Source organism: Pipistrellus hanaki (assembly GCF_964339955.1).
Source record: "Pipistrellus hanaki genome assembly, chromosome: 7".
NCBI classification, from domain to species: domain Eukaryota; kingdom Metazoa; phylum Chordata; class Mammalia; order Chiroptera; family Vespertilionidae; genus Pipistrellus; species Pipistrellus hanaki.
The window spans coordinates 53,148,994-53,176,623 of NC_140509.1; the positions used below are offsets into that span (position 1 = coordinate 53,148,994).

Genomic DNA, 27,630 nt, shown 5'->3' on the forward strand with positions numbered 1-27,630 from the left:
TCTACCCCACAAGGGAGAGCCACTAAGAATATATCCCAAGACAATGCAAACTAGTTTTCCTGTCTTTCACATAATGGAATTATATATTTATGTTCTCATTTTTGTGTGCATTCTTTTGATCAACATTATGTTCTTAAAATTCATCTATCAATTGTGTGCAACTGAAGTTCATTCATTTCTATATCTCTATTCTATTTTATAAATGCACTACAGTCAATTGATTTATTTTTTACTGTTGATGAGATCTGGATCTGTTTCTTGTTGGGAGCCATTACAAGCAGCACTGCTGTGCACATTCTTGTGCATATGTACTGAAAAGGTGTTTATGAGCTTCCGGAGGGCAGCAGTTCTCAAAGTGAGACCTGGGAACCCTTGGGGCTTCCTGAGATCTTTCAGAGGTGTCCATATGTCAAAACTATTTTTATAATAATGCTGAGATGCTATTAGCCTTCCCTGCTCATGCTCTCACAAGTGTGCAGTAGAGAGCCAAAGGCAACATGACATTCTGATGTTAACAAAATGTGGCCTGAGTAGTGCTGAACTTTAAAAATTGCTCAGTTTTAATGTCTAACCTGATAAGTAATGGTAGATATAGCCTACCTAAACAAAGGCTCTTGAGGTCCTTAATTTTTATAAGTGTCAAGGGGTCCTAAAACAACTTTTGAGAACTGCTGCTCTAGGGACTACACCGAGAGGAATTGCTTGCTCATAGAATATGCATGTTACATAATGCCAAGTGTTTTCCAAAGTAGTGGTGCCAATTTACATTCTAATCACAGTTCCTATTGCTTCACATTCTCTCTATTAACTATTTTCCAATATGGTGGGTGTGTAAAGATATCTCATTATGGTTTTCCTTTTCTCCCCCCACCCCCTTTTATAATTGATTTTAGAGAGAGGGAAGAGAGAGAGATAGAAAAATATAAATCCATGAGAGAGAAACATCAATTGATTGCCTTTTGCACACCCATCACTGGGATGGACTCCACAACCTGTGACCTCTTCATTCATGGGTTGATGCTCAACTACTGAACCACACCAGCCGGACAATGGTTTTTCTTTTCATTTCTTTTTTTTTTGTTTAATATATTTTATTGATTTTGTACAGAGAGGAAGGGAGAGAGATACAGAGTTAGAAACATCGATGAGAGAGAGTCATTGATCAGCTGCCTCTTGCACACCCTCTACTGGGGATATGCCCGCAACCAGCTTACATGCCCTTGACCGGAATCGAACCCGGGATCCTTCAGTCCCCAAGCCGACGCTCTATCCATTGAGCCAAACCGGTTTCGGCTCTTTTCATTTCTTGATTACTAATTAGGAATGTATCTTATGGAAATAGTTAGGAATATGTGAAAAGGTAAGCTACAAATATCTTCTCTGCAGTCTGCAATGAATTGAAAATAACATAAATGAGCCGTAGCCGGTTTTACTCAGTAGATAGAGCATTGGCCTGCGGACTGAAGGGTCCCAGGTTCAGTTCCGGTCCAGGGCACATGCCCAGGTTTCGGGCTCAATCCCCAGTGTGGGGCATGTGCAGGAGGCAGCCAATCAATGCTTGTCTCTCATCATTGATGTTTCTATTTCTCTCCCTCTCCCTTCCACTCTAAAATCAATAAACATATATTAGGGGGGGGGGGGAGGAAAATAACATAAATGAACACCTGTAGGCATTGTGCTATGTTGACATAATGGAACTCAGTGTAACCATTAAAAATACTATTATAGATATGTATTTATCAACATGTCTTCAGCAAAAGAACAATATACCAAATAGCATATACAAAATGACATTATATAATGCCATAACAATATACCAAACAGCATATACAACATGATGTTATATAATCTGCCAAAAAGAAAAAAATATAGTATTGGTTTTTGGGATACATAAAGGGTAATTTTATCTTCTTCATTATATTGGTTTATATATTCTGACTTTCCAGTAAGAAACTATATTTCTTTTATTTTCCTTTAAGCTCTTCTTTTCCATTCCTTGTCTCTTCCTGAGATACTGTGCTAGGTGTTTGACAAACATATCATTTTGTTACTGGAAAATGGGCCTCCGCAGGTCTGCCCAGAGCTGGCCACTAGTGTGTGGGTTCTTGGCTTCATGCAGGAAAAATTTTGCAACACAAGTCCAGGTGAATTTTGGAGGACATTTTTTCAAGCTTGGGACAGTGCCCTACCTGGTTTGGCTCAGTGGATAGAGCATCGGCCTGCGGACTGAAAGATCCCAGGTTTGATTCCAGTCAACGGCACATGCCCGGGTTTCAGACTCAATCCCCAGTACAGGGCATGCAGGAGGCAGCCGATCAATGATTCTCTCTCATCACTGATGTTTGGTGAACTAAGAAGTCAGAGAGAAGGGAGCCTTGGGAACAGGTGCAAGGGGTTTCCTGGAGATGAGCTGCCGCTGCCTATTGCTGCTCTGATTGCAAGCCTCTGGGATCCCTTAGAATTTAAGAGATGTAGAGTTTGGGAGTTGAGTGCCTAAGGGGTAAAAGGGGTGTGGGGGAGAGAGGCACAGATGTGCTCCTGGGAGGGAAAGTGTACTCTGGGACATTCGATTGTGAGGGGTTTTAAAGGCTGGGCATTTAGGGGAGGTATTAGGGGAAGATCAGTAGAATATTCATCAGCTTTATGCTAATGCACCAAAATGAGGTTTATTCTCTTAACTTCACCTGTCCTTGGGTGTGGTTGGCAAATGGCACTAATTGGATTTCTGCTCCTTTGGTAGGGTGATATAAGCTATTTACTTTCTGGTTGGGGATTGTGCTCACTTTGGCAGCACATATACTTTCTGGTTGGGGAGAAGTGCAAACCATTTACTTTTTAAAAATTTATCTTTATTGTTAAAAGTATTTTTTAAAAGGTATTATAAATGTCCCATTTACTCTTAAGTGTCCTTGGTTTAGGGAAGATAGGATTTACTAGGTGGCTGCAAACTGCTTATTTAACTATCAGTCTCGGTGTCTTATTTTGCTTGTCCTGGCTTACTGGCCTGTCTCAATGTAAGCCTCAAAACGATCCAGAGAATGAGTAATTCAGAAACTGGGTTTGGGGGGAATCACTTGAGAAGGACAGAGGCAGGCCTTTATTCCTGTCTGACAATTGTTCACTGGGGACTTCCGAAGTCCTTTATTGCAGCCAAGCCATTGGTTGTTCTCCTGCACACTGTTTTTGGCTCAGACTTGTTCATGAGTGAGAGAATGAGGGATTTCTGGAGAATACGGTTGAGGTGCCTCTTGGTACCATGAATTGGTGAAGGGTTAAGGACTACATTCTTGTCATCATGCAGCTAACATTCTTTAAGAAAAGACATTAAAAAAATACCAATAAATATGAAGTATAGTGCAGAAATATGAAGAAGAGTGCACAACAGGAAATGATAAGTGCTATGAAGGATAAACAAGGATAAGGTTATAGAAAATGAAATACTATTTCACAAAGGGCGATCCAAAAGGGCTCTCTCTACCCATTTGCATATATGCTATATGTTATGATCTGGGGGGAAAGATTTTTTAAAAGGTAGACTTTTGCTTGTTTTCTTTTTTTTTTTTTTTTTTAATATATTTTATTGATTTTTTTTTTTTTTTGCCCCCCACCCTCCCTCCCACACATCCTGCTTGTTTTCTTTATTCTAATCATGGCACATTGAAGATGTGATCATAAGTGTACAATTCTGCACATTGCATTGAGTGCTCACCATCAAAAGTCTGGTTTCCTTCCATTACCATTTATCTCTCCTTTTTCCCTTTTCTACTTTCCCCCTCCCCTTCCCATCTGATAATCACCATACTGTTGTTTGTGTCCATGAGTTTGTACGTTGTTTTTTTTTTTTTTTTTTTTTTTTGCTTAATCCCTTCATCTGTTTCCCTTCTGACAGTTGTCAGTCTGTTCTCTGTATCTGAGTTTGTTTCTATTTTGTTTGTTTTGTTCATTAGATCCCACATATAAGTGAATTCATATAGTATTTGTCTTTCTCTGACTAGTTTATTTCACTGAGCATTATGTCCTCTAGGATCTTCTTGCTATCACAAAAGGCAAGATTTTCTTCTTTTTTATGGACAAGTAGAATTCCATCGTGCAATTTATATTTTTAATCCTCTCATCTACTGATGTGCCTTGGGCTGCTTCCAAACCTTGGCTATTGTAAATAATGCTGCAGTGAACATAGGGGTGCGTGTTGAATCAGTGTTTTGGGTTTCTCCAGAAGTGAAATCTCTGGGTCACAAGGCAGTTCCACTTTTATTTTTTTAAGGAAATTCCATACTCTTTTCCACAGTGGCTGCTCCAATCTGCATTCCCACCAAAAGTGCACAGCAGTTCCCTTTTCTCCACATCCTCACCAACTCTTGTCTTTTACTGATTTATTGATGATAGCCATTCTGACAGGTGTGAGGTGATGTCTCATTGTGATGTCTCATTCAGATGATTAGTGACTTTGAGCATCTTTTCATATGTCTACTGGCCATCTGTGCTCTTTGGAGAAGTGTCTATTCAGGTCCTTTGCAATAAGAAATAGTTTCTATAAATTTCAAATTCCTGTATCTCCTCTTAGTTACATACAAGAAAGAAAATATTCACCAAATTAGTATTATGCATCTCTACTATAAAGCACATCAATTCAACATGATAGTTATCTTTGTGAGAAAAAGATGTTTGAGAAACTGTTCAATTTACATATAGGGAAACATTCTGCGTTACATGTTAGACAGACAGTGAATATTAGTTTCCAACACAGGAAACGGCACACGTAACCAGAGTTACTGAGAAAGGTAATGAGGGCTGTTGACAAGTGTGGGCAGGTTCTAAGGAAAACGAGAGGTGGAAGAAGCTTAAGCTTCAGGGTTCTTTGCTCACATGGCCGCTTCCAAGGCTCTGCCCTAAGTCTGTCACCCAATATTTTATGTTCTTGTTCTTAGAGAGCTCTCAAAATTATTTATGCTTCACGCACCACAAAACCTGGTTCTGCCGCAAGCGAAGGACAGGGAAGCAACTCCAGGCTAGTACCCTCTCCATCCTGGGTCTGACAGGGCAAGCGGAAGAAGCAATTACTGGAACCTGGAGAGAGAAGTGTGGCTGCAGAGGCGGGCTGCCTGGCAGACACCATAGTAAACCAGCTACACCCAACTCAGAGCCTCAGGACAGAGAGAGGAGGGGAAAACCCACTTCAACCCACTCGTCTCTCTTCAGTTCTGCCAGTGCCTTCCACTGGCTAAACCAAACCAAGCCCAAGAGTAAGAGAGTCAGTTTCTCTAGCCCCAAACTGCGGCTCGAGAGCCACATGCAGCTCTTAGGCCCCTGGAGTGCGGCTCTTCCACAAAATACCACGGCCTGGATGAGACTATTTTGAAGAAGTGGCGTTAGAAGAAGTTTAAGTTTTAAAAAATTGGCTCTCAAAAGAAATTTCAATTGTTGTACTGTTGATATTTGGCTCTGTTGACTAATGAGTTTGCCGACCACTGGCCTAGCCCATCATGGTCAAAAGCTTGGGCCACAGAAAAAGGGTGAGGAAACGGAAATATCTGGCACACGGGGCTTTCAGAGTTAACGCCTTCTAAAGACAGCACTCCACAGTCAGTGAGAGCGCCTCTGCTGTGCTCCGTCACATCTATTATTGGCAAGGCCTGGGAGTGATCACCCACATGGATGTAATATACTCTGCGCAGTCAGTGCGTTCATGGTAGAGGCATATAAATCATATTCTAATAAGTAAAATGTTGTTTTTCGAATGGTGTAATTTCAAATGACAACCAACTTTTAGAAACTGAGCTAACTTCGAAAAGCCTCACTTTTATCTTGGGGAAAATAATTTGGGCCACAGTTTGCCTCTTTAAGGTGAGGAGAAAATTCTGGCACAAAGCAGACTCTCCATAGTTATTAGTGGAATGAATAAGTAATCCTACAATTCAAACATTCTATGATCTTATCTTCCTTTCTGATTGACTAAATGTCTGTGGCTTTAAACTATCAGATTTCACTCTGTTTCTATCAAACAATAAATGTCTGAAAGACAGATTTACCTGGAACTGGGGATCTATTTCTTAAAGGAAACCTTTTACATTAAATCCTCTGTAAGGGTGGAAGATACTTTTGGAAAATGAACATGTAATTATTTCATAAATGTTGTTTTTCATATTCAATAATTCCTCTCTTTCAGAACACTGTTAAGCCTGAAAATTAAAAACCCCAGTCTGTCACTATTCTTTGACTCCCTGGTATCCTGTGATTTTATGTGATGGGATATGATGGTTGTTCAGCTTGAGGTGGAAGCATTAGAAAAACAAACAAACAAACAAACATTGAGGTTGTTAAGTAGGAAAGTATGTGTCACCTGAAGTTGAAAGGACAGAGAAGAGATTAGAACAAAACAAAACAAAAACACAAGGAAAGCCATAGTGAGTGTCAGAGATGGGGGGTGTGGGACGGGCATTGGGATGCTGAGCAGTATTAGACACAGCACAGGGGTTACTGGGGAACAGTGACAATGGAGTTCTGATGTAGGGTGTTATTGGTCCCACCATTTGAAATTGTACCACAGATAAAAAATGTCCAAATGTAGTAATTTCATATTTCTTTGCATAGAGCTCTTACTACTAAATGGAGTTTTAGCTTGTGCAAGCGTTAGTCTGCACTCACTGTAGCAGTCCTGGAAGAAATCACTATTACAGCACAAATGAAATAACAGAGGTCCATAGTTCTATCTCCAGAATCATTAAGAAGCAGTTAAATTATATTTAGTATACTCTAGGACAGGGAACTGTGTAACACATAAGAGGAAAATATGTATTTAGAAAGATAAAATGTTTCCATGTTTAATAGGGTCAGATTAATAAACATTTCTTCTTTTGCATTGTGTGTGTGTTGTATATATTTAGAGTGGGCCATCTATATTAGCACAAGAAATACCAAAAAGAAAAAACACAAAATGGAGAGATGGGAAGGAGTGTAGGTAGTTATAAATGTCTTTTGGGTCCCTGATACTACAGACCCAAATTTAACAGAGGATCCAGATAGGTCCCAGATGCAGTATCCTCTGCTAATTTATTTTTTAAACCCTCATCTGAGGATAGTACGTTTTAATTTTTATTTATTTAGAGAGAGAGAGCAAGGGAGGAAGAGAGAGAGAGAGAGAGAGAGAGAGAGAGAGAGAGAGAGAGAGATCAGTTGCCTTCCATACGTGCCCTAGCTGAGGAATTGAACCCACAACTTAGGTGTGTGTTCTGACCAGGAACTGAATCTACAATCTTTATTTTTTAAATATGTTTTTATTGATTTCAGAGAGAGGAAAGGAGAGGAAAAGAGAGAGAATAACAAAAGAGAATCATCAATTGGCTGTATCCTGAACACCTCCCACTGAGGACCAAACCCACAACCTGGGCATGTGCCCTGACCAAGAATTGAACCATGACCTCCTGGTTCATGGGTCGATGCTTAACCACTGATATACACCAGTTGGTTGAATCTGCAACCTTTTTTATATAAGGGACCATGCTCCCATCAACTGAGCCACCTAGCCAGACTAAATTCTCTGTTAGGTTTAAATTCATCTGTCTGGGGGTTCTGAGAATGAGATGATATTCTACGGTATACTTATGGGAAAATGTGATTTTAAATTTATTTATTTGTTTACTTATTCATTGAATATTTATGGTTGAGAGAATTACATATGTCCCTACCTTCTTCCCCCATTGCCCGCCTCTACTCATATCCCACCCACCGAGGCCTAGACCACCCTATTTATTGTTTGTGTCCATGGGTAATGCATCTATGAATATAAGTTATTTAGTTAATTTCTCCTCCCCCCCACTTTTTCTGAGATTCATCAGTCTGTTCCATATTTCCATGCCTCTGGTTCTATTTTATTCAAGAGTTTATTTTGTTCATTAGATGCCTTGTTTGTTTATTTTGATTTTTAGATTCAATTGTTGATAGATATGTATTTATTGCCAGTTTATTGTTCATATTTTAAAATCTCTCCTCCTCCTCCTCCTCCTCCTCCTCCTCCTCCTCCTCCTCCTCCTCCTCCTCTTCCTCCTTCTCCTTCAACATTTCACATAATACTGGTTTGATGGTGATGGATTCCTTAAATTTTTTCTTATCTGTGAAGCTCTTTATCTGACCTTCAATTCTAAATGATAGCCTTGCTTGGTAGAGTAATCTTGGTTGTAGGTCCTTACTTTTCATCATTTTGAATATTCCTGGCCCCTCCTTTATGGCCTGCAAAGTTTCTGTTGAGAAATCAGCTGACAGTCATAAGGGCTTTCTCTATAGGTAACTAACTGCTTTTCTATTATGGCTTTTAAGATTCTCTTTGCTTTTAACCCTTGGCATTTAAATTATTATGCGTCTTGGTATTAGTCTTTTTGGGTTCCTCCTTGTTTGGGATTCTCCACACTTCCTGGACTTGTAAGTCTATTTCTTTCACAAGATAGGGGAAGTTTTCTATCATTCTTTCTTCTTTTTTATTTTTTATTTTTTGTCATTATTTCTTCAAATAGCTTTTCAATGTCTTGCTCTTTCTTATCTCCTTCTGGCACCCCCCATGATGCAAATAATGGTATGCTTGAACTTGTCCCAGAGTCTCCTTACACTAATTTCATATTTTTGGATTCTTTTTGCTCTTCTGATTGATATTTTTTGCTTCCTTGTATTCCAGACCACTTATTTGATTCTCAGTGTCCTCTACTCTCCTGTTAAATTCCTGTAAATTATTCTTCATTTCCATTGGTGCACCTTCATTTCTAACTGGTCCTTTTTTGTGTCATTGATGCTTTCACCAAGTTCCCTGAAGGCCAATTTGCTATGATTACAGCAAAAGAGCTGCTGAGCTAAAGATGCCTCTGTAGCAGGACTTGCTTCAGTGGGGCTTTGGTGCTCACTGAGTCCACCCTTTGAGCATGATGGTCATGGATGTTGTAGGTTATAATCTGGCATGGTGTGAAGCTGACCACTGTGTGCACTAGCTCTCGTGCCTCCCAGGAGGTGCAAAGTCAGCCACTGCCTGTACCCTAACTGGGGCCACTTGGCACAAGCTACAGAGAGATCTGAAGACCCTTTCTACTTGTGCTGGGCTTAATAGTAGCCAGGAGAGGCCAAGCTGTGGTCCAAAGTAGGCTGCTGCCAGAACCAGGCCTGGGTCCATTTAGCAAGCACACTGAGGCCAGCTGCTGCTTGTTTGAGAGATTTTAGGCAAGTCTGAAGCCTGAGTCAGGACAGGACATTCATATGGAAAAGCCACTGCAAATAACTTGGGTGGGGCTGAAAATTGGGTGGGGCAGGGTCTCAGGGCAGGGCGAACAGTGTGGGCCAGGTTGATGAAGACTCAGATATGGCAACTGCATGCTGGCATTGTGGCAGGGAAGTCTCAGCAAAGGACCAATGACCTCTACCAGCACTTTTGTCTGGGAGAAAGCTGCCCCCATTCTTGCCCTGATGCCAGACAATTTAGTTCCTCCCTGTGTGTCCCTGGATCCTTTCAAGCTCTTGCCTTAGTGCTGGAGCTCAGCGTGAGTGAGTTTAAATCCATGAACTGGTCCTTCAAGAGGAATGCCTGGAAGTCCAACAACCCTCAGTGACCCTGAGACACAATCCTCACTGGGTTTTACAGCCCAAAGTTACAGGGGCTTCTCTTCCTTGCACTGAAACACTGGGCTGTGGGGTTGGGTATAGGGCTAGGACCCCTGCTCCTCACAGGGACCTTTGCAGCCAAGATATCTCTCCCGATTATAAAAAAAAAAAAAATGCCACACATGAGTGCCAGGCCAGCTCATTCAGCACCTCTGCCCCTCCTACCAGTTTCAATGTGACTTCTTCTTTACTTCTCTGGTTGTAGGATTCCCATTCATCCAGATTTCAGGTGGTTTTGAATGATGGTTGTTCTATAGTTTAGTTGTAATTTTGATGTGGTTGTTGGAGGAGCCAGAGCCATGTTTATTCATGCCACCATCTTGGCCCTCCTCCTCTCTGTGGTTTTAATTTTAATTCTAAAAGTCTTCAGCATGAATATCCTGGAAGTTGTAAGGAAACAATGATGTCTTTTCATGAAAGACTTTCTTGCTTTTTGTTTCTCTTTCTCGTCTCCTAATTATACATTAGCTTTTTCTATCCAGTTTTGACTCTCTCTTTTTTCTCTCCTCCCCTATCCCTACACTCCATCTTCATTCTTTAGTCAAAAGTATTTCTTCTTCTTATTGAACAGAATTTTCTAACCCTTGCTTTTACTTTTAAAAGTTGAAGAGTGAAAGAACTTAAGTCCCTATTTTTTTGAAGTCATACAACTAAAGCCATTTAAAAAAAAAATCTATGTAGAAAAAAATTTCCCCACTAATGCAAACACATACACATATGCTGTGAGTATTAACAAGGTAACATGCCAATTATATTATTTGAAATAATGTCCATTGGACTCATTCATTCCTCATCATGGCTGAACTGAAGTTAAAGAGCTAAGATCTTTAAGAAATTTAAAAAATAAAAAGAAATAAAAATGTAAAAAGAAATAAAAATAAAAAGAAATCAACAAAGTGAGCTCTTAAGGAATCACAATTTATTTTTTTTAAAGTGTTACATCAATGACCACATTTTAGCAGAATGTACAGGTGAGTACATGTAGAAAGATCTTGATCTACTTTCTCAAGTAAGAGTCAGGTTGGGAGCCAACAATAAACCTAAAGAATTCGAAGTTTGTGTGTCAGCAGTTGCATCACCAGGCAGAATTTTCACTTAGCAAAACAGCTCTAAATTCTTGAGCACACTGTCTTATGCAGAAAACATTTCTATTCTATTTTTTGTTTTGTTGAGACCTAACCATGTTTATAGTTATCTCCAAGAGTGTTGGTAATTCCATTTTGGAAGAGAGGATGAATGTTACTAATTCTTCAGTAAAAGCAAATAATTTATGTCTAGCTCTAAGTCCCTGTGCTAAGTGTTGGGAATGCAGACAGGACATAATTTCCTGCTGTTAAGGGGCTTATATTTCACTGGACAATGAAAAGGTGGGAAATATACGACAGATTTATTTTTAAACAATATGTTAGTTATATTTTCAAATAATATGCTCAACATATTTTTCTTCAACTTCCAAAAATGAATCCAGGAGTAGGGACTGAGGGGGATGAGATGCAGTAAGCACACTAGTTTGCCTGTATATCCAGACATTTTGAGATATTAACACTTTGGTAGCATATTAACAATTTATCTTTTATTTCCTGAGTTTTGCTCCCCACTGATTGATGAGATAGCAGAGATCTCTAAAATTATATATAATAATACACGTGGCAACTATTGATAACAGGTGCAGCTACATCGAGATGTTTGGGAATTACAGAACAGCACTGCAGCCAGTGGTGCCTGGGCCTCTGGACCCTGCCAGGAATATGATCTTGTCATAGACACTTACACATGCCCCCTAATGAGCCACATTTGATAGGAGCCAATAAGAACACTAAAATAGATCTCAGCATACAGCCCAGGGACCATTCTCAAAATAGTGCTATGGTGGACTGCACTCATCCTAGCAGGACATGAGTAGTAGAAGGTTCTGCAGAGTGAGTTGGGCAGGCTTCCTTAAGGAACGTGGACAAAGTACACACATGGTAAAAAGCTAACTACAGCCGAAACTGGTTTGGCTCAGTGGTAGAGCGTCGGTCTGCAGACTGAAAGGTCCTAGGTTCGATTCTGGTCAGGGGCATGTACGTTGGTTGCGGGCACATCCCCAGTAGGGGGTGTGCAAGAGGCAGCTGGTCGATGTTCCTCTCTCATCGACATTTCTAGCTCACTATCTATCTCCTTTCTTCTCTGTAAAAAATCAATAAAATATATTTAAAAAAATAAAATGTTAAAAAAAAAAAAAAAAAAAAAAGCTAACTACAGAGGAGGTATTGGTATTGCCTGGCTCTGCTATAGTCTGAGAATCCTCAGGATCCTACCCATCCCCCTTGGGGGGGGGGGGGGCGGGGCAAAAAAGAAGACTGACCCTCAGGGTTTCCTTCCTCATTGAATACTGGAAAGAAATAATCCATGGGTGAAAAGAAGGGTGTTTCTCAAAGATATTACTGTTGACTTTACCCCGAAGGAATGGAATATCCTAAACACTGCTCAGACAGAGCATTCTGAGGGTTCACAAGGACCCAGACCTTTGGGGGCAGACTGAACTACCCTGTGAATGAGGGCCTAGCCTTTGAAATGACTCCAGTCATTGACTAAGAACTATGAAATATACACCTGAGCTACGGGTGCACATTTGGTGAATTGTGTTTTTGCTCTTTATTTGCCAGGGAAAAGTTTTATTTTCAAATCAAGTTTATTAAAATATAATTTATATATATATATATATATATATATATATATATATATATATATATATATATAAATTGTACCCATTTAAAGTATACAGATTGATGAGTTTGGAAAGATGTGTGCACATGTGTCACCCTAACCACAATCAAGTTAGAACATTGCCATCACTCTCCAAAGTTCCTTGGGATACTTTCCAGTCACACTGGTACCCACCACCTTGCCCTCAGGCAAGCACGGGTTTACTTTCCATGACTATAGATTAGTTTTGCTAGAACATCAAATAAATGGAACCGTACAGTATTGCCGGGGCTGACCAGCATTCCCTGAACAAAGGATGAACAGATTACTCTGACACGGTTTCACTGTTGGGGAGACGGCTAAGGGGCTTGCCTGGCTCAAGGGTCCAAGCAGCCTGGATTGCCTGCCTCTTTAGCTTTTATTGGAATTTTTATCTAGGTACAATCAGTAGGGTGAGTAATCTTGGGAGGACACATGTGTTTACATTGTCCTCTAGGCAAGCGCCTCCAGGGATTACGCATAAGGATTCCAATAATCACAAAGGGGTCTGCATATGCACAGACTTGTTTGGAAAGGTCAAGGAATAATTAGGGGCGCTGCCTTCAAAACTCCCCTAAGTCTCCCTTAAGTCGGAATTCTGATAAAAAGGCAGGCAGCTTTCCACAGACTTCCCTTTTCTCAGAATGTCCTCCTTACAGACGTTCCAAGCAAGTATCGTGTGCTCCCCAACATAGTATGCCACCTTTGAGTCAGGCTTCTTTTATTTAGTTTAATGCTTTTTACATTTATCCATGTCATTACATGTTTCAGAAGTTCCATCCTTTTTATTGCTGAGTAGTAGTCTGTTGTATGGATAATTTACCCATTTACCCTGTTGATGGACATGTTTCCAGTTTTAACTCTTATGAATGAAGTTACTGTGAACGTTCATGTATAAACAAAACAAATTCTGCAGCTCTAGCAAGTTCAATAGACAGAACAGATTGGCAGGTGATAAAGAGAGGAATCAAGTAGTTGAGCTGAATTCTGAAGAGCAACTGGTTTTATAAAAAGCAGCTATAGCCAAAGCTGGTGGGGATGGAGGGGTGGGGATGGGGGTGGGGAAGAGCCTGTATTGAGCAGAGATGACTGCTGATCAGGCGTCTTTCAATTGCATGGGAAAATGGATTGCAAAATCATTAGCAGGACAGAATAATACATGCACTTAGGCGTTTTCTTTTGACATGGGCTAGAATTAAGCCAATACTGGTAGACTCAAACTTTTCCTTGCTACTTCTTCAGGATATCTTTGAAGCCTGTCAGGCAGCATGGACAAAGAACTCCATTTCCGGAGTTAGAAAGACAACTGGTTATGGGACCTTGAGGAAGGATAGGTAACCTTGGCAATGAGCATAAAAAGACTGCCTATCTTCAGGGCTGTTAGAAAGATTAGATGAGAATCTATATAAATCACTTAGCAAGTGTTTAATGACTAAGGAGAGCTCAGTAGGCATAAATTACAGTACTTAAAAATCATGTGATACCATTGACTTAAGTAGAATCCAAATATATTCCTTAGGAAGTTGAAATATGTTCATGTATTTTTAATTATACAGTGAATCCTTCCTATATTATATATATAACGATTGAAGAATTGAATTATTAATCAAAATCTGGTTAGTTTTTAAAAAAATATTTTTATTGACTTCAGAGAGGAAGAGAGAGGGAGAAAGAGATAGAAACATCAATGATGAGAGAGAATCATTGATCCACTGCCTTCTGTATACCCCCTACTAGGGATGGAGCCAGCAACTCAGACATGTGCCCTGACCTGGAATCCAATGGTGATCTCCTGGTTCATAGGTGGATGCTCAACCACTGAGCACACCACCAGGGCATAGTTAGATTTTTAGAAACATACCTTCTCAGTCAGGAAAAGTTCCAGTGGCTGCTGCATTGGCCCATATTGTCATGCAGCAATTATCTAGTTCCAAAGCTCCCACCAGGTGCTTCTCAAACCTGAAGAAGGGGGTTTGTCACTAAATCTGATTCATGAGCACTTCCTCAGGAGCCTTCTGGGTGTGTGTGGCCTGCAATCTATACCTGCAATCTATACAATCTTTCTCAGAGGTGCCCACTGCACCTCCCATCCTCGGAAAGGGTGGAGTGCAATGAGCAGGGGTGGATTTGAATACTGACTATATTGCTCACCCCCCCACCCCCCACACACACACCCCTAGCACACACTTAAAGTCTCTTTCCTGACCAAGCCTCCCTTTCCTTATTTCTACTGTGGACTAACAGCACCTCACTAGGCTGTTGCAGAATTTCATGAGGTTGCAGTGCTACGACCGGTCAATGAATGCTGCTGACTGTGTTAATTCCATGTTTTTTCTTACAGTCTTATTTCCCACCATTTCCAAACTCCCCTGGCTGCATAGAAGTCAAATGAAAAGGGGTTTGCTTGAAAGAGGGATTCGGGAATCTCCAGTCAATATTGTAAAAACTGTCCCTGAATGTTCACCTTCCAGGAAAGGGGCTGGAGTTAGCCCCTGGGTTTGTAGTAAAAGAGGTAATTCTTAAATTATTGGAGCCACATGTGTAGCGTTGGCTTCAGGAAGGTCATTACCGGAACACCCAGGTTGCTGCTCTTGCTCCCATTTTCCCTCCCCTTCCTGCCCTCTCCCCAGGCCCTTCACCTACCCGCTCCCAGAGCCGGGCAAACCCTGGCTCCCCGCGGCGCCCATTGGTTGGTTAGCTTTTATTGATCTGGTCTGAGCGCTTTCCTGGCTTCCGGCGCGGCGCCAGATGCTGACCATTTTGCAATCTAGACTATATAAAAGAGCAGGTTTTTCCTCTTCCCGGGACCCGTGCGGATCGTCTTTGGTGGCGTGGGCCTCCCTCCTATGGGTGGGTCGGGCTCTGGGGCTCACCCGTTGGCGCGCTGGGTGCCCACTGGGTGGTGGGGAACCAGCCCGGCTGAGGTCTGCGTGGGCAGAGCGCCGCGCGTTTCACTCCGCGCGCGCCTCCCGGCCGGGGCCGAACAGAGGGGATGCGAAGGCGGTCGCCCTCCACCTTCGCCCTCCTTCCCCCGTATCGACCCTCCTGGGAACCTCCCGCGGGGAAAAGCATCTCGGGTGACCTCCAAGGTCTTTGGATCTGTTGCTTCGGGGATCTGTGGGGATCTGTGGCATTTGAATGCCCGCGTTACTCCCATTGGAAGAACGCAGGCCCGCCCACCTGAACTACTGGTTTGGACTAGGGCGGGCTCAGGTGCTCCAATCGCTTTGGTTTTTGTCTGTGTGTGTGCACGTGTGATTTTTTTTTTTTTTTTTTTTTTTTACAATTATATTGAACCGAGGTGGCTTCTTTAGTGTTCTAAACTAGAAGGTGGCACTACTGTTTTTCCTCGTCTTCCTTACTTTCTAAAAAAAGAAAGGGAGGTGGTTTGTTTGTTTGTTTTAAACTGCTTTAAGATACCTTTTGGTCTTTAAAACTCCCCTATTGTCAAGCATGGCTGTTTTGAAATTGCATCTTTAGTGAGGAAGGAGGTAAAAGCAAAAGCTAGAGAGACCCGGGAATGTTTTAGTTTGTGTATGCGATTATTTGCACCTTCAGAATTTTCCTGTGAAACACAAGAACAATTAAAGTAGATTCTAAGTAGCACCAAACATATATGGCATTAAAGAAAAATTTAAGCTTTAGTCGGTTTGGCTTAGTGGATAGAGCCTCAGGCTGAAGGGTCCCGGTTCTATTCTGGTCCAGGACACATGTGGGGGTTGTGGGCTCATCCCTAGTGGGCGGCGTACAGGAGGCAGCCAATCACTGATTCTCTCTCATCATTGATGTTTCTCTCTCTCCCTTTCCCTTCCTCTCTGAAATTAAAAAAAAATGTATTTTTAAATTTTTTGAAAAGTAAAATCAGTTTTTATTGGGGTGAATGTAATAAAACTCACCTCTCATTTTCAGCTAGTAAGTCTGGTTTATGATCATTTTTGGCTTGTAGTTCTGTAATGTACTTACTACGAAAAGGGGGGAAGAACAGATTTTCATATTTTCTCTCTGCTATTCTGTTTTATTTTTCAGTCCAGAGCACAGCCACCCGAAGAGAACAAAAGGAAGCCAGTTTTGGGGAAACTTGGCAACCTGTTCTCAGCAGGAAGGAGAAGGAACACCAGGAACGGGTTAGAGAGTCCCACCAGCTCCAGTGCCAAGTCAGCCTCTCCCAAAGCCGCAGCAGCCTGTGCCCAGCTCCCGGAGCAGCGAGAGGATGAGAAGGGGACGGCCCCCAGCAGCCCACCGGAGCCAGCCGACCGGTGCGGGGAGGGCTTCCCCCAGGAGCAGCCCCAGGAGCCCGAGGGCGAGCGCGCTGAGCTCTGCGTCCAGGTAGCCGCCCCGGACGCCCACCTGTCACCTCGCCTGAGCAGCCGCGCAGCGGCGGCCGGGCTGCTGTGCCCTGGAAATGAATCACCTCAATTAGAACCTGTGCACTCAGAGGGAGAGCCCTTCCCAGATGCCACCGCCGCTGCCAAGCAGCTGCATTCCTCACTGGAGAGTTGCCCCGGGCGGGAGAGCGCAGACACGCCGGCCCGCGGTCCCGGGGAGGACGCATCGCCGGGCGCTGCTGGCGCGCAGGAGGCGGCCCCGGGTGCGGGGGCAGTGCCAGGGTCGCCCACCTCGGAACGGGCCTGGAGGGGACCAGGCGAGGCCGCTGACCCAGACTCGGGTGTGGGTGCCGAAGGAGGAGGCTCCCCGGAGCGCCTAGACGCGCGCAGCCAGTCCCCGGAGGGCGCGTCCGCTCCGCCAGGTGACCCTCCCGCCGAAGGTGCGGAGACCGGGGCCGGGCCTGGAGGACAGGTGTGCCGGCCGGGCGAGCGCGCCCACCCCGCCAAAGTGCTGACTTTGGACATCTACTTGAGCAAGACCAACGGGGCGCAGGTGGACGACGAGCCGGTGGTCCTCACTGCGGGGGCAGAAGACTGGGACGATCAGGACGACGACATGGATAGGAGGGCGGGAGGCCGCAGATCGGGGAGGCGGAGGAGGTCGCAGAAATCCACCGACTCTCCGAGCCCGGACACGGCGCTGCCGCCGGACGGCGCGGCCAGGGACGACGCGGTGTTCGACTACGAGGTGGCGCCAAATGCCGCGGCCGAGAACGAAAAGAAAGTGAAATCTGCCCGCGCGGCCCCGGACGGGGGCGTTGCCGCCGCAGCGGCTGGCGCGGAGTCCAAGAATAGCCCCGGCTCCAAAGGGCAGCCCCGAGGGGAGCCGGAGCGGGGCAAACAGCCTGTGCCGGCCACGTCTCCCACCAAAAGGAGGGGGAAGATCCGCGTCCCCGAAGCCGTGCCCATCCCGTCCTCCGCTGCAAGCCCGCGGGCTCCCGCCAAGGAGTCCCCGCCCAGGCGGCCGTCCGCGCCCGACTCCGGCCCCGCCGCCAAGGCAGCCGCAGGGGAGAGCGGGGAGGAGGCGCCCCGAGTCATCGCCCGCGAGCTCACCGTGCGGAGCAGCTCGCTGCTGCCCGAGATCAAGCCCGAGCACAAGAGGGGGCCGCTCCCCAACCACCACTGGGACGGCGGCCGGGGAGAAGGAAGTCGGAGCAAAGAGCTGGGCAGATCGACCGCGGGTCCTGACGCTGCCGCGGAGGGCTGGAAGCCCAGGAACCACTTCGGGCCGGGCAGGTCGACGGTGACCACGAAAGTGACCCTGTAAGTAACCGCGGAATTGGCTGGGGAGTTGGACCGGGCGGACAGCACGTGCTGGTTGGTGGCCGACTGTTATTTGTGGAAGAACATCTGTGTGCTGAATGTTCTCTTGTGTGGAACTTAAGCTCGTGAAGAGCTATTTAACATAGTTAAGGTTTAAGATGACACATTTGGGAGTGTGGTCAGCCGTTAATGCCATGTAAAAATGAGGTATCTCATGAGGAGCATAAGCGATCAAGAGAAGACTGTAGGGCTTGATATAAGCGGATTTTATTCTTTATTCAAAATGTACACTGGTATTCTTGGATGGAACATTCTTAAAACACATATGCAGTGAATTTCAAAACATGGATCAAACACTAATATGCTCAGTATGTCCCAGCAGCTTTGACATGAGCGAAGTTAAGAGTAGTCATTAGAAACTTTTAAGAAAGGTCGGTGGTCTTACTGGGAGACTGTTAGCTAAATGAAAAGACACATTAGAAGAATCAAGCTGTTAAGTTGATTGATTTTTCTAATATTTATTGAATACTTTCTGTGCATGGTATTGTGCTATGAGCTATTGGGGGGAGGGGGGGGAAGAACCCACAACTATGAGTCAGTATTTTGCCCTTGAAAAATGTATGGCCCAATCTGGAACACAAGATGCTGACAAATCAAATAACAATATGAAGTGATTTCTGATTACTAAACTGCCAATGGGTGTTACCATCTGTAAAAGTTGGGGATGTTCAAAAGAAAGAAGAAAATCACTGTTGGTATTGGTTTTGTGTGTGTGTGTGTGTGTGTGTGTGTGTTTTGGAAGGACTTGTGCCTTGATGATAATGTAAGTGATATGAGTGCAGGGATAGGGAGGGTAATATAAAACTCTTAAGATCCTTCCCCTTCCCACACTCTCCTCTATATTCCAGTCAGCACATGTGAATAATGAGTGTCTAAACTGCTTACATTTGTCCTGCATTTGCACATGCATTAAAAGAGGTATTTTCATAACATTGTCATTCTTAAACTAAATAGACCATTCTATTTTACCTCTTGGATAAGTACAAGTTAAGAGCAGATCTGTTTGGCAAACACTTGAGAGAAAAGTCTGCTTAATGAATAAGGTGAGCCACCTCACCAGCTTCGAACTCGGAGACCTTTGATATAGTCAGCTATTTATTCTGTAACAGCAGCGGTGGAGAAATAACCTGAGTGAATGATGCCCATTATTTGTAGAAGGCCAGTGTGCCAACATTCAGACCTCCTAGTGTGAGCCTCAGAGAGAAGGTGCAGTGTACCTGGTGAGAACACTTCAGCCTCCCCTGACTGCCAATAGGAATGCACCAGTGGAAGAACCAGAAATGTCACACTGCTCAGGGGCAGGGTAAACAAACCCGGGGGAGCGGATCCTACAATGAAACTCTTCATGTGCTGTTGTCTGAAATGGAGCTAAACCAAGTGTCTTTTTCTCAGTACTAATTACTTTCTACCTAAATTTTTTTCTTTGCTAGACACTATTATTTAATTTTGTTTTCCACAAGGCCTCAACTTGGTGAACTGGCAAACTATTGAAATGGAAAATTAATAATGATTTCTTTTCTCTGTGACTGATGGGGTTTTCAAATCCTTTAATTTCCCCTTGATGGCCTTTCAAGAAAATAGGTTAACTCAGATTATTTTATTTCATATATACACTAGAGGCCCGATGCACAATATTCGTGCAAAGTGCTCGGCCCTCACAGCCCTAGATGCCTCAGCCAGCCCCCGAAGCCCCTGCTTTGTCTCGAAGGTCATTCAAGAGGTTGTCCAGATGGTCGTTCTGCTGTTTGGTCTAATTAGCATATTAGCTCTTTATTATATAGGATATATATGTATACACACACACACATATATATACATATACACTGAGTGGCCAGATTATTATTATGATCTCTGAAAACATAATAATCTGGCCACTCAGTGTGTGTGTGTGTGTGTGTATTAGAGGCCCGGTGCATGAATTTGTGCATGGGTGGGTCCGACCAACCTGGCTAGGGGGAAGGGACATGGATGGTTGGCCAGCCTGCCTGCTGGTCGAACTCCTGGTCGAGGGGACAATTTGCATATTAGCCTTATATTATATAGGATATAAACTGAGTGGCCAGATTATTATGTGTTCAGAGTTCATATATCTGGCCACTCAGTGTACATTATTTCAGAGAAGAAGGGAGAGGGATAGATAGAAACATAAAAGAGAGAGGGAAGCATTGATCAGTTGCCTCCTGCACGCCTCCTACTGGGGACTGAGCTGACAACCTGGGCATGTGCCCTGACAGGAATCAAACTGACAGAATTGAACTGTGACCTGGTTCATAGGTTTACACTCAACCACTGAGCAGCACTGGCCAGGCAACTCAGATTATTTAAAAAACAACAACAATTTGAATCTGAAGCTTTAGAGTTAAAACTATATTCCCTCCCCCCTCCCCCCCCAATAATGACTATGACCCTAGTTGGTTTGGCTCAGTGGATAGAGCATTGGACAGTCGATTGAGGGGTCCTAGGTTCAATGCCAGTTAAGGGCACATACCTCGGTTGTAGGCTCAATCCCCTGACCGAGTTGGGGCTCATGTTGGAGGCAACCAATTGATGTGTCTCTCTCACATCGATGTTTCTCTCTGTGTGACTCTTCCCCTTCCCTCCACTCTCTCTAAAAATTAGTGGGAAAATATCCTCAGGTGAGGATTATAAATAAATAAATAAATAAATAAATAAATAAGAAGCAGTATGTTTCTTGAAGTTGTGAGAAAATTTGTCTTCTGTTCTCTACCAAGTAGTGAATGTTGAGATTCTTAAAATGGTGTATTTAAAATAAGGAGAATTTTTCTCTTGTATTATAGCCATAGCTTTTTAGAGTCCATTATTTTCTCCCCTCACATTGTAATGAAGGCATTACGACACGAATTATAGGAGTCTTTTAATCACTTTGAGCTGGGTTAATTGTAGTGACTCTTGGTAGCAGAAGTTAATAACACAGAAAGTTTGGTTGTAAAAATGTATTTTGATCTTGGTGTAAATCTTTAATGTGCAGATGTTTCCTATCCTTAAGGTAGCATGTTGGCTAACTTGTAGCATTTTCCATTTACATTCATAAGATTCACTTTGATGTTTGGCTGTCCTTAGAAAATGATTAGTGAGAATTTCTAAATGTATATTCCCTGGTATGTGAACATGCCTCATGATAGCTTTCTATTGGAAACTTTCTATTTCTAATCATCGTACTGGTTTTAGAATTTTATCTTTAAGGAAGTGCTGATAAGTTCATTTGCTTTTAAATTTAAGATATGGGCCCACAGTGTGCAAGCCTAAATATCTAATAGAGATTTGGGGGGAAAGCAGCTTGGGAGAAATTAATGAGAATATATCAAATTTAGTATTTAAATAATATTTTAAAAAATGAAAACATAGCCAAAACCAATTTGGCTCAGTGGATAGAGTGTCAGCCTGTGGACTGAAGGGTCCCAGGTTCAATTCCGGTCAAGGGCATGTACCTTGGTTTCGGGCACATTCCCAGTAGGGGGTGTGCAAAAGGCAGCTGATAGATGATTCTCTCTCATCGATATTTCTAGCTCTCTATCCCTCTCTCTTCTTCCTGTGAAAAATCAATAAAACATATATTTGAAAAAATGAAAACGTAAATTCTTAATGCTGCATTTGGGAAAGACTTCTCAAGTCTTCTTATTTTATCCACAAGGATAAGGTGTCTCACCCAAAGTCATAATTTCTGTTCCTTCAAAAGGCTCCTCAGGCCCAACCTTCTTGAAGAGCAGTGAGTCCATGTGGGAGATAGTGGGAGATTTCAGTGCTTCTCCACTCTGTGTTCTCATCATGGTGGTCTCATAAAGTGTGATCACTTTGTCTTATAGCTATCAGTCATTGACTCCTTGAATCCTAAGGACATCATTGAAGCGAGTCTTGTCTGACCTTTTCTGGGGGAAAAGAACAGTAGAGTGGTTGAGAGCATGGCAGCTGAAACCAGAACAACTGGCTTCAAATCTTGGCACTGCCACTTACTAGCTGTGTGACCTCAGGCAAATTACTTGCCTTCTCTAAGCTTCAACTTCCTCATCTTAAAAGAGAAAGGATAACATTGTCCATGAGACAAGCCTTAGAGAGTGTTTCTCTAGGGCTTGGCAATCAGCGAATGTTGGTGATTATTATCTCTCCCAATTTATAAACCACTAGACCACTAGTTTGAAAATTTTTGGTTTTGTTTGTTTTTTAGCTTTGGAGTTACATTCTTCTAGGAAAGCTTATATAAAAGTGATATATAACACAGATAAGTAGAGTGACTCTGATTGAAAGGATGGTGGCTGGCCAACAGCCCCATCCCTCAGTCTGTACGGTTCCCAACTGGAGCCTTTGGGAACTCCTTGTAGGGGGGGGGATGGGGGAAACGACTCTGTTCTAAACTACCTGGTCTTTGTTTACAGATAGAGAAGTTAGAGTTCGGAGAGTAAAAGTGACTTGACCAAGTACACATAGATAATTAGTGTAAGAGCCAGGACCAGAGCCAGTTAATGTCAAACAGAAAACATTTTGTTTCTCAGAAAGAAAAAAGTGTGCACATTCAAAGATTTATGATTTCCATTAGGCTGGTAATTACACTCAAGAGAGGAGACTGAGGGTGGAGACCCACTTTGCTCAAAAAATGGTGACAAAACCAACAATTGAACATTTGATAGGTATATTTTGGTACATCTATATAATGAGCTCTTATGCAGACGCTAATAAAACTTTTTAAACAAACAGTTTGGTAACATGAAACTTTAAAAATGTTAAATGTAAAGTTAAGTAATTTTATTTTTAAAAACAAGATACCAAACTCTATTAACAGAATAATCTTAATTCTATTAAGACTATTTAACTACATATAGAAAGACTGAACATATTCTAAAATATTAACAGAGATATCTGAATGGTAGGATTGAGTAATATTTTATATTTTCCAAATTTTCTGTAGTGTGCATACTTATATAAACAGATAAAAATTGTTTGGGGTAAGGATAATGGAAATAAAATATTGAAAGTGGTAAATAATAGGTACATATTTTTTATAACTTCATTTTTTTAGGATAATATACATTATGAAGAAATAAAAATTACACAGTTGATATTTAGAGAAATCATTTACGTATTTAAAATAGAAGAGTGCATTAAACATTTAAATTTGTTCTAATGTTCTTGAGACCTTAAGTTACCATAACTCTAGTGCCAAGCACTGTATGTACATACTAGAGGCCTGATGCATGAAATTCATGCAAGGGGCTTGGCCCTCGCAGCCCCAGCTTCGTCAGGAAGGTCATGTGGATGGTCGTTCTGCTGTTCAGTTTAATTAACATATTTGCTCTTTATTATATAGGATGAGGTACTTGATAAACTTGCTAACTTCTCAACTCTAGACTTTCTTAATTATATAATTTTCTTACCCCTCACACTGAAGCAAAATATTGATTAAAAAGAATTGATAGTGTATTTAGAATTGTTTAAAGACTTTTTCATTTTTTTTAAAAAAAGTTACATACCAGGAAAATGTTGGTTTTTCATAGTTTTATAATAAATTGGTATGTTCACTTCTTAAAACTAGGTCAGTAACTGTATCATATTGCTTTTTTTCTTGCAGCCCTGCCAAGCCTAAGCATGTGGAACTAAATCTTAAATCTCCTAAAAATCTTGAGAGTTTGGGAAATGAGCATAATCCACTGAGCCAGCCAGTTCATAAAGGAAACACAGCTACCAAAATCTCCTTATTTGAAAACAAACGGGTAAACAGTAGCCCAAAACACGCTGACATTCGAGGCACAAGGAACACCCTTGCCTCTAATAAAACATTTGTCGGGAGGGCGAAGCTGAATTTAGCCAAAAAAACAAGGGAAATGGAGCAACTTGAAAAGAAAGTAATGCCAGGTAGTCCCCACAATGGTGTCCTGGTGAAGGAAACCTCTGCAGAAACTAAAGTTATTCTCTCTGAAGAGATCCTCCCAGCGACCGGGAGTCCCGAAGGAAGAGGGATGGAAGGAGAGCCCACCAAGGATCAAGCTCTTGGCCCTCAGCTTCAGCATGGTGATCAAGGAGATGCTGACTGCCCTTCTGACCCAGTGGCTACTGCTCTGATTCCTGTCAAGGACCACAAACACTTAGGAGAGGGCGACTCAAAGGCTGATGACAGCAAAAGACTTGTACTTGAAAACAGCACTGAGACTGCGCAAAACAGTCCCTCCTTTCTTGATACCAGAGACTCACCATCAGCCACACCAAAACCACAGGATCCATTTTCTGACTCACAGCCCCCAGCTGAATCATCTAATCAGCCTCCGTCACTGCCTGCACCCGTTCCTGGGGATATCCCCACAGACGCGTGTGCTGAAGCTCCCCTGAGCAGTTTTCCATGCCCTGATCTAAACGTATCAGAAAACCACAGTGGGTGTATCTTGCCTGTGTCTCATCTGGATCATGAGAACATGGCCCCCTCCAAACTTGGAGCAAGAAGAGAAAGAGGAGAAGGAGGTGGAGAAGGAGGAGAAGTAAGCTCTCCTTTGTCCACAGAGCACAGCCCGGAAGTTGTGGGAACTGAGAGTCCATCCAAGGTCCTGGTGCAGGTCAGGTCCTTCGTGCTTCCCGTGGAGAGCACCCAGGATGTAAGCTCCCAGATCATCTCCGATGGCTCTGAAGTGAGAGAAGTGCAGTTGCCAAGTTGTCACAATAATGAACTTGAAGTGGTTTCCGTTGTAAGTTGTGCTCCCCAGAAAGAGGAAGTACTGAGCCATAAGAGTGCATCACCCAAACACGTTCATCGCAAAGAGGAACATGCAGCAAAATCTGGCCCACAAGTCATGCCGCCAGAATCAGAGAAAACTCTGCCTTCCCAGGCTCAAAGTCAGGGCGACGGAGCCCTCCTGGCGGCTGAATCCAGCCCCCCTCACTCCCCCGGTGGCAGAAATCATTTAGAAACTCCTCAGAGGCCAGATCAGAATGTTGTGAATGGCCAGGACAGCCCTGCCAGTCGTTTGAATGTCTCTGGTGGTAGTGATGATAGTGTACTGGATTCCTCTTCTGATATGGAAAAATTCACTGAAATTATCAAAAAGATGGACAGCAATGCTTGTGTGCCTCAGAAGAAAAAGAAAGCCAGGGTGCCAAACTCTCCCACCCCTCACTTTGTCATGCCTCCCATCCATGAGGACCATTTAGAAAAGGTGCTTGATCCCAACGTGTTTACCTTTGGTTTGGGAAAGAAAAAGGGAAGCCAGCCAGAAATGTCACCGGCTTTACAGCTGATGCCGAATGTAGACCCCAAGTCCACACCGAGGTCCAAACGCATGTCCACCGAACAGAGTATCCTCTTCAAGTCCTTGCACGCTCACGCTAACGGGAAGGATGGACCTCTGGTGAATCCAGAAACGAATGACAAGGAGAACAGGGAGGTCCCAAATGGTGGAGTTAAGAGATCTAGGCTAGAAAAAAGTGCACTTTTCTCAAGCATGTTGTCTTCGTTACCACAAGACAAAATCTTTTCTCCCTCTGTGACGTCAGTCAATGCCATGACCACAACGTTCAGCTCTTCTCAGAACACTTCTCTTTCTCGGTCTCCTGTGTTACCGCCTGTGGCTGAGGGTGCCCCACCCAGCTCTTCAGAAAAAGAACAGCCCCATCTTCCGCCCAACAACTTCTTGAAGGTCTTCAATTTCGACTCGTCAAATGCATCTCACTCAGGCTTGAAAAGTCCAAGCTACATGGAAAAATACCTGCCAAAGGAGGAAAGCAAAAAGGATCTGGATTCACGAAGCAACCTACACTTGCCAGAAACGAAATTTTCTGAATTTTCAAAGCCGAAGAACGGTGATGATGCGGAAAAGGCGAATCACGTTGACAGCGCTCTGAAACCGAACTTGACGAGCTATGGGGACAGTGACACAGACTTCATGGGTCTTTTCAAATCCAGACGGTTTGACCCAAACATTTCTTTCTCCGGAATGCCATTATCAGATCCAACAGTAAGTAGCAACATATGATCATTTATTTGGGGTACTTATAAAGTGAGAGCAGAGAGGGACATTGAGCAAGTCATGTTACTCTTTTAGAAATGGTTATGCTTGAACACAATCAGTTTTTAAGTTCTCGAGCATGTCTTTGGAAACCTATGTACAAGGGATTGGTAGGGTACAAGGAAAAGATACTAAGATTCTGTTCTCAAGGTATTCGTAGTCTTACAGGGAAAATAAGTTACTGATATTTTAAGATACTTGTGAATTTATATGCTGTATTAGGAAAGGTATAGATAAAATACCCTGAGAATTCAGAGACAGAACAAGATGGTGTGTTTTTTCTTACCTAGTTTTGCCTAAAAATACACGGTATTATAGTTAGAATTTTGAAGATTTGTGAAGCAGCCACCCTTATTCCTAATCCCTTGTGCTGTGAAGTTCACTCTTTCTTTCCAAAAGTAGTAATAAAGATGCCTGCTATGCATTTGAGAAAGTATTTTCTCTTTATTTGGAGTTAGTTTCCATCAGGGGAGTGTTTTTCCCACAAGGGCTTTGAGGAGTAAAAAATGTGGTGCTACATTTGCTCTTTCCTTGAATATTGGCAGCAAAATATGGTTTTGAGCAACAATTACGACTTCTCCATATTCTTCTGTCTGACTGCTGATGTTTTCTTAATCCAATTTTTTATGTGAATTTGTGCCTTTCTGTTACCAAACTTGATACTCAAGTTGAGGGAAGACAATGAAAAAGGAAAACAGAATATAAGGTTTAGAGGTCAGCTCTGTTAGCCCAGAAACGTGAGTGCACCTCTCTATTCCTGTTGCCCACCCTATGAGCCAGGCCATCTGTCAAGTGTAGACAATCATCTGAAACAGTTTATCCAAGCAGAAAATACCTGGCACCCTCCCTCATGTGTCTGGGGCACTGCCACATGTTTCAGTTTATTGTATTGGCTTTTGCCCCAAGCCTCTCTTAGAATGTAATTCTGGAAGCTCTTTAAAAATATATAGTTGGGTCCTGCCAGTGTGTGGCTCAGTGGTTGAGCCTCAACCTTTGAACCAGGAGGTCACGTTCGATTCCTGGTCTGATCACATGCCCAGGTTGTGGGCTCCATCCCCTGTGTGGGGGGTGCAGGAGGCAGCCAATCAGTAATTCTTTATCATCATTGATGTTTATATCTCTCTATCCCTCTCCCTTCTTCTTCAAAATCAATAAAAAGATATTTGATAGATAGATAGATGATAGATAGATAGATAGATAGATAGATAGATAGAGTTGGGTTTCCGGAAGGTACAGATCCCTCTTTTCAAAAGTTTTCAAACTTTGGGTCTTAGGATGCTTTTATATTAAAAATTATTGACTCCAAAGAGCATTTTTTCACATAGGTTTTACTTCTCAGAACTTATTATGTTAGACATTAACACTAACAAAAGTAAGAAAGTACAAGAACACGCAGGTGTACATTTCATTAGCCATCATGGCATTGATGTCATGGACACTCAGGGAAATGCCATTGTATCCTATGAGGTGAAGAGAGAGAGAAAGGTAAATAGCCTCTTCTTCCTATGAACATGGTTTTGATCTTATGGACTCCCTGAAAGCACATTGGAGCCCTC

General features: G+C 42.8%; 1 protein-coding gene across 2 annotated transcripts in view; it reads left to right on the top strand.

Annotated features, from left to right (window-relative positions):
- The window catches only part of CRYBG1 (crystallin beta-gamma domain containing 1), a gene marked incomplete at its 5' end in the record, with an annotated part of 164,128 nt that overhangs the window by 97,738 nt on the left and 38,760 nt on the right, over positions 1-27,630 (top strand). For both annotated transcript variants that reach the window (XM_084890515.1, XM_084890516.1), the window contains 2 exons: positions 16,390-18,011; positions 23,653-26,023. In XM_084890515.1, coding sequence (XP_084746641.1) covers positions 16,390-18,011; positions 23,653-26,023 — 3,993 coding nt within the window. The remainder of the gene's footprint in view (positions 1-16,389; positions 18,012-23,652; positions 26,024-27,630) is intronic.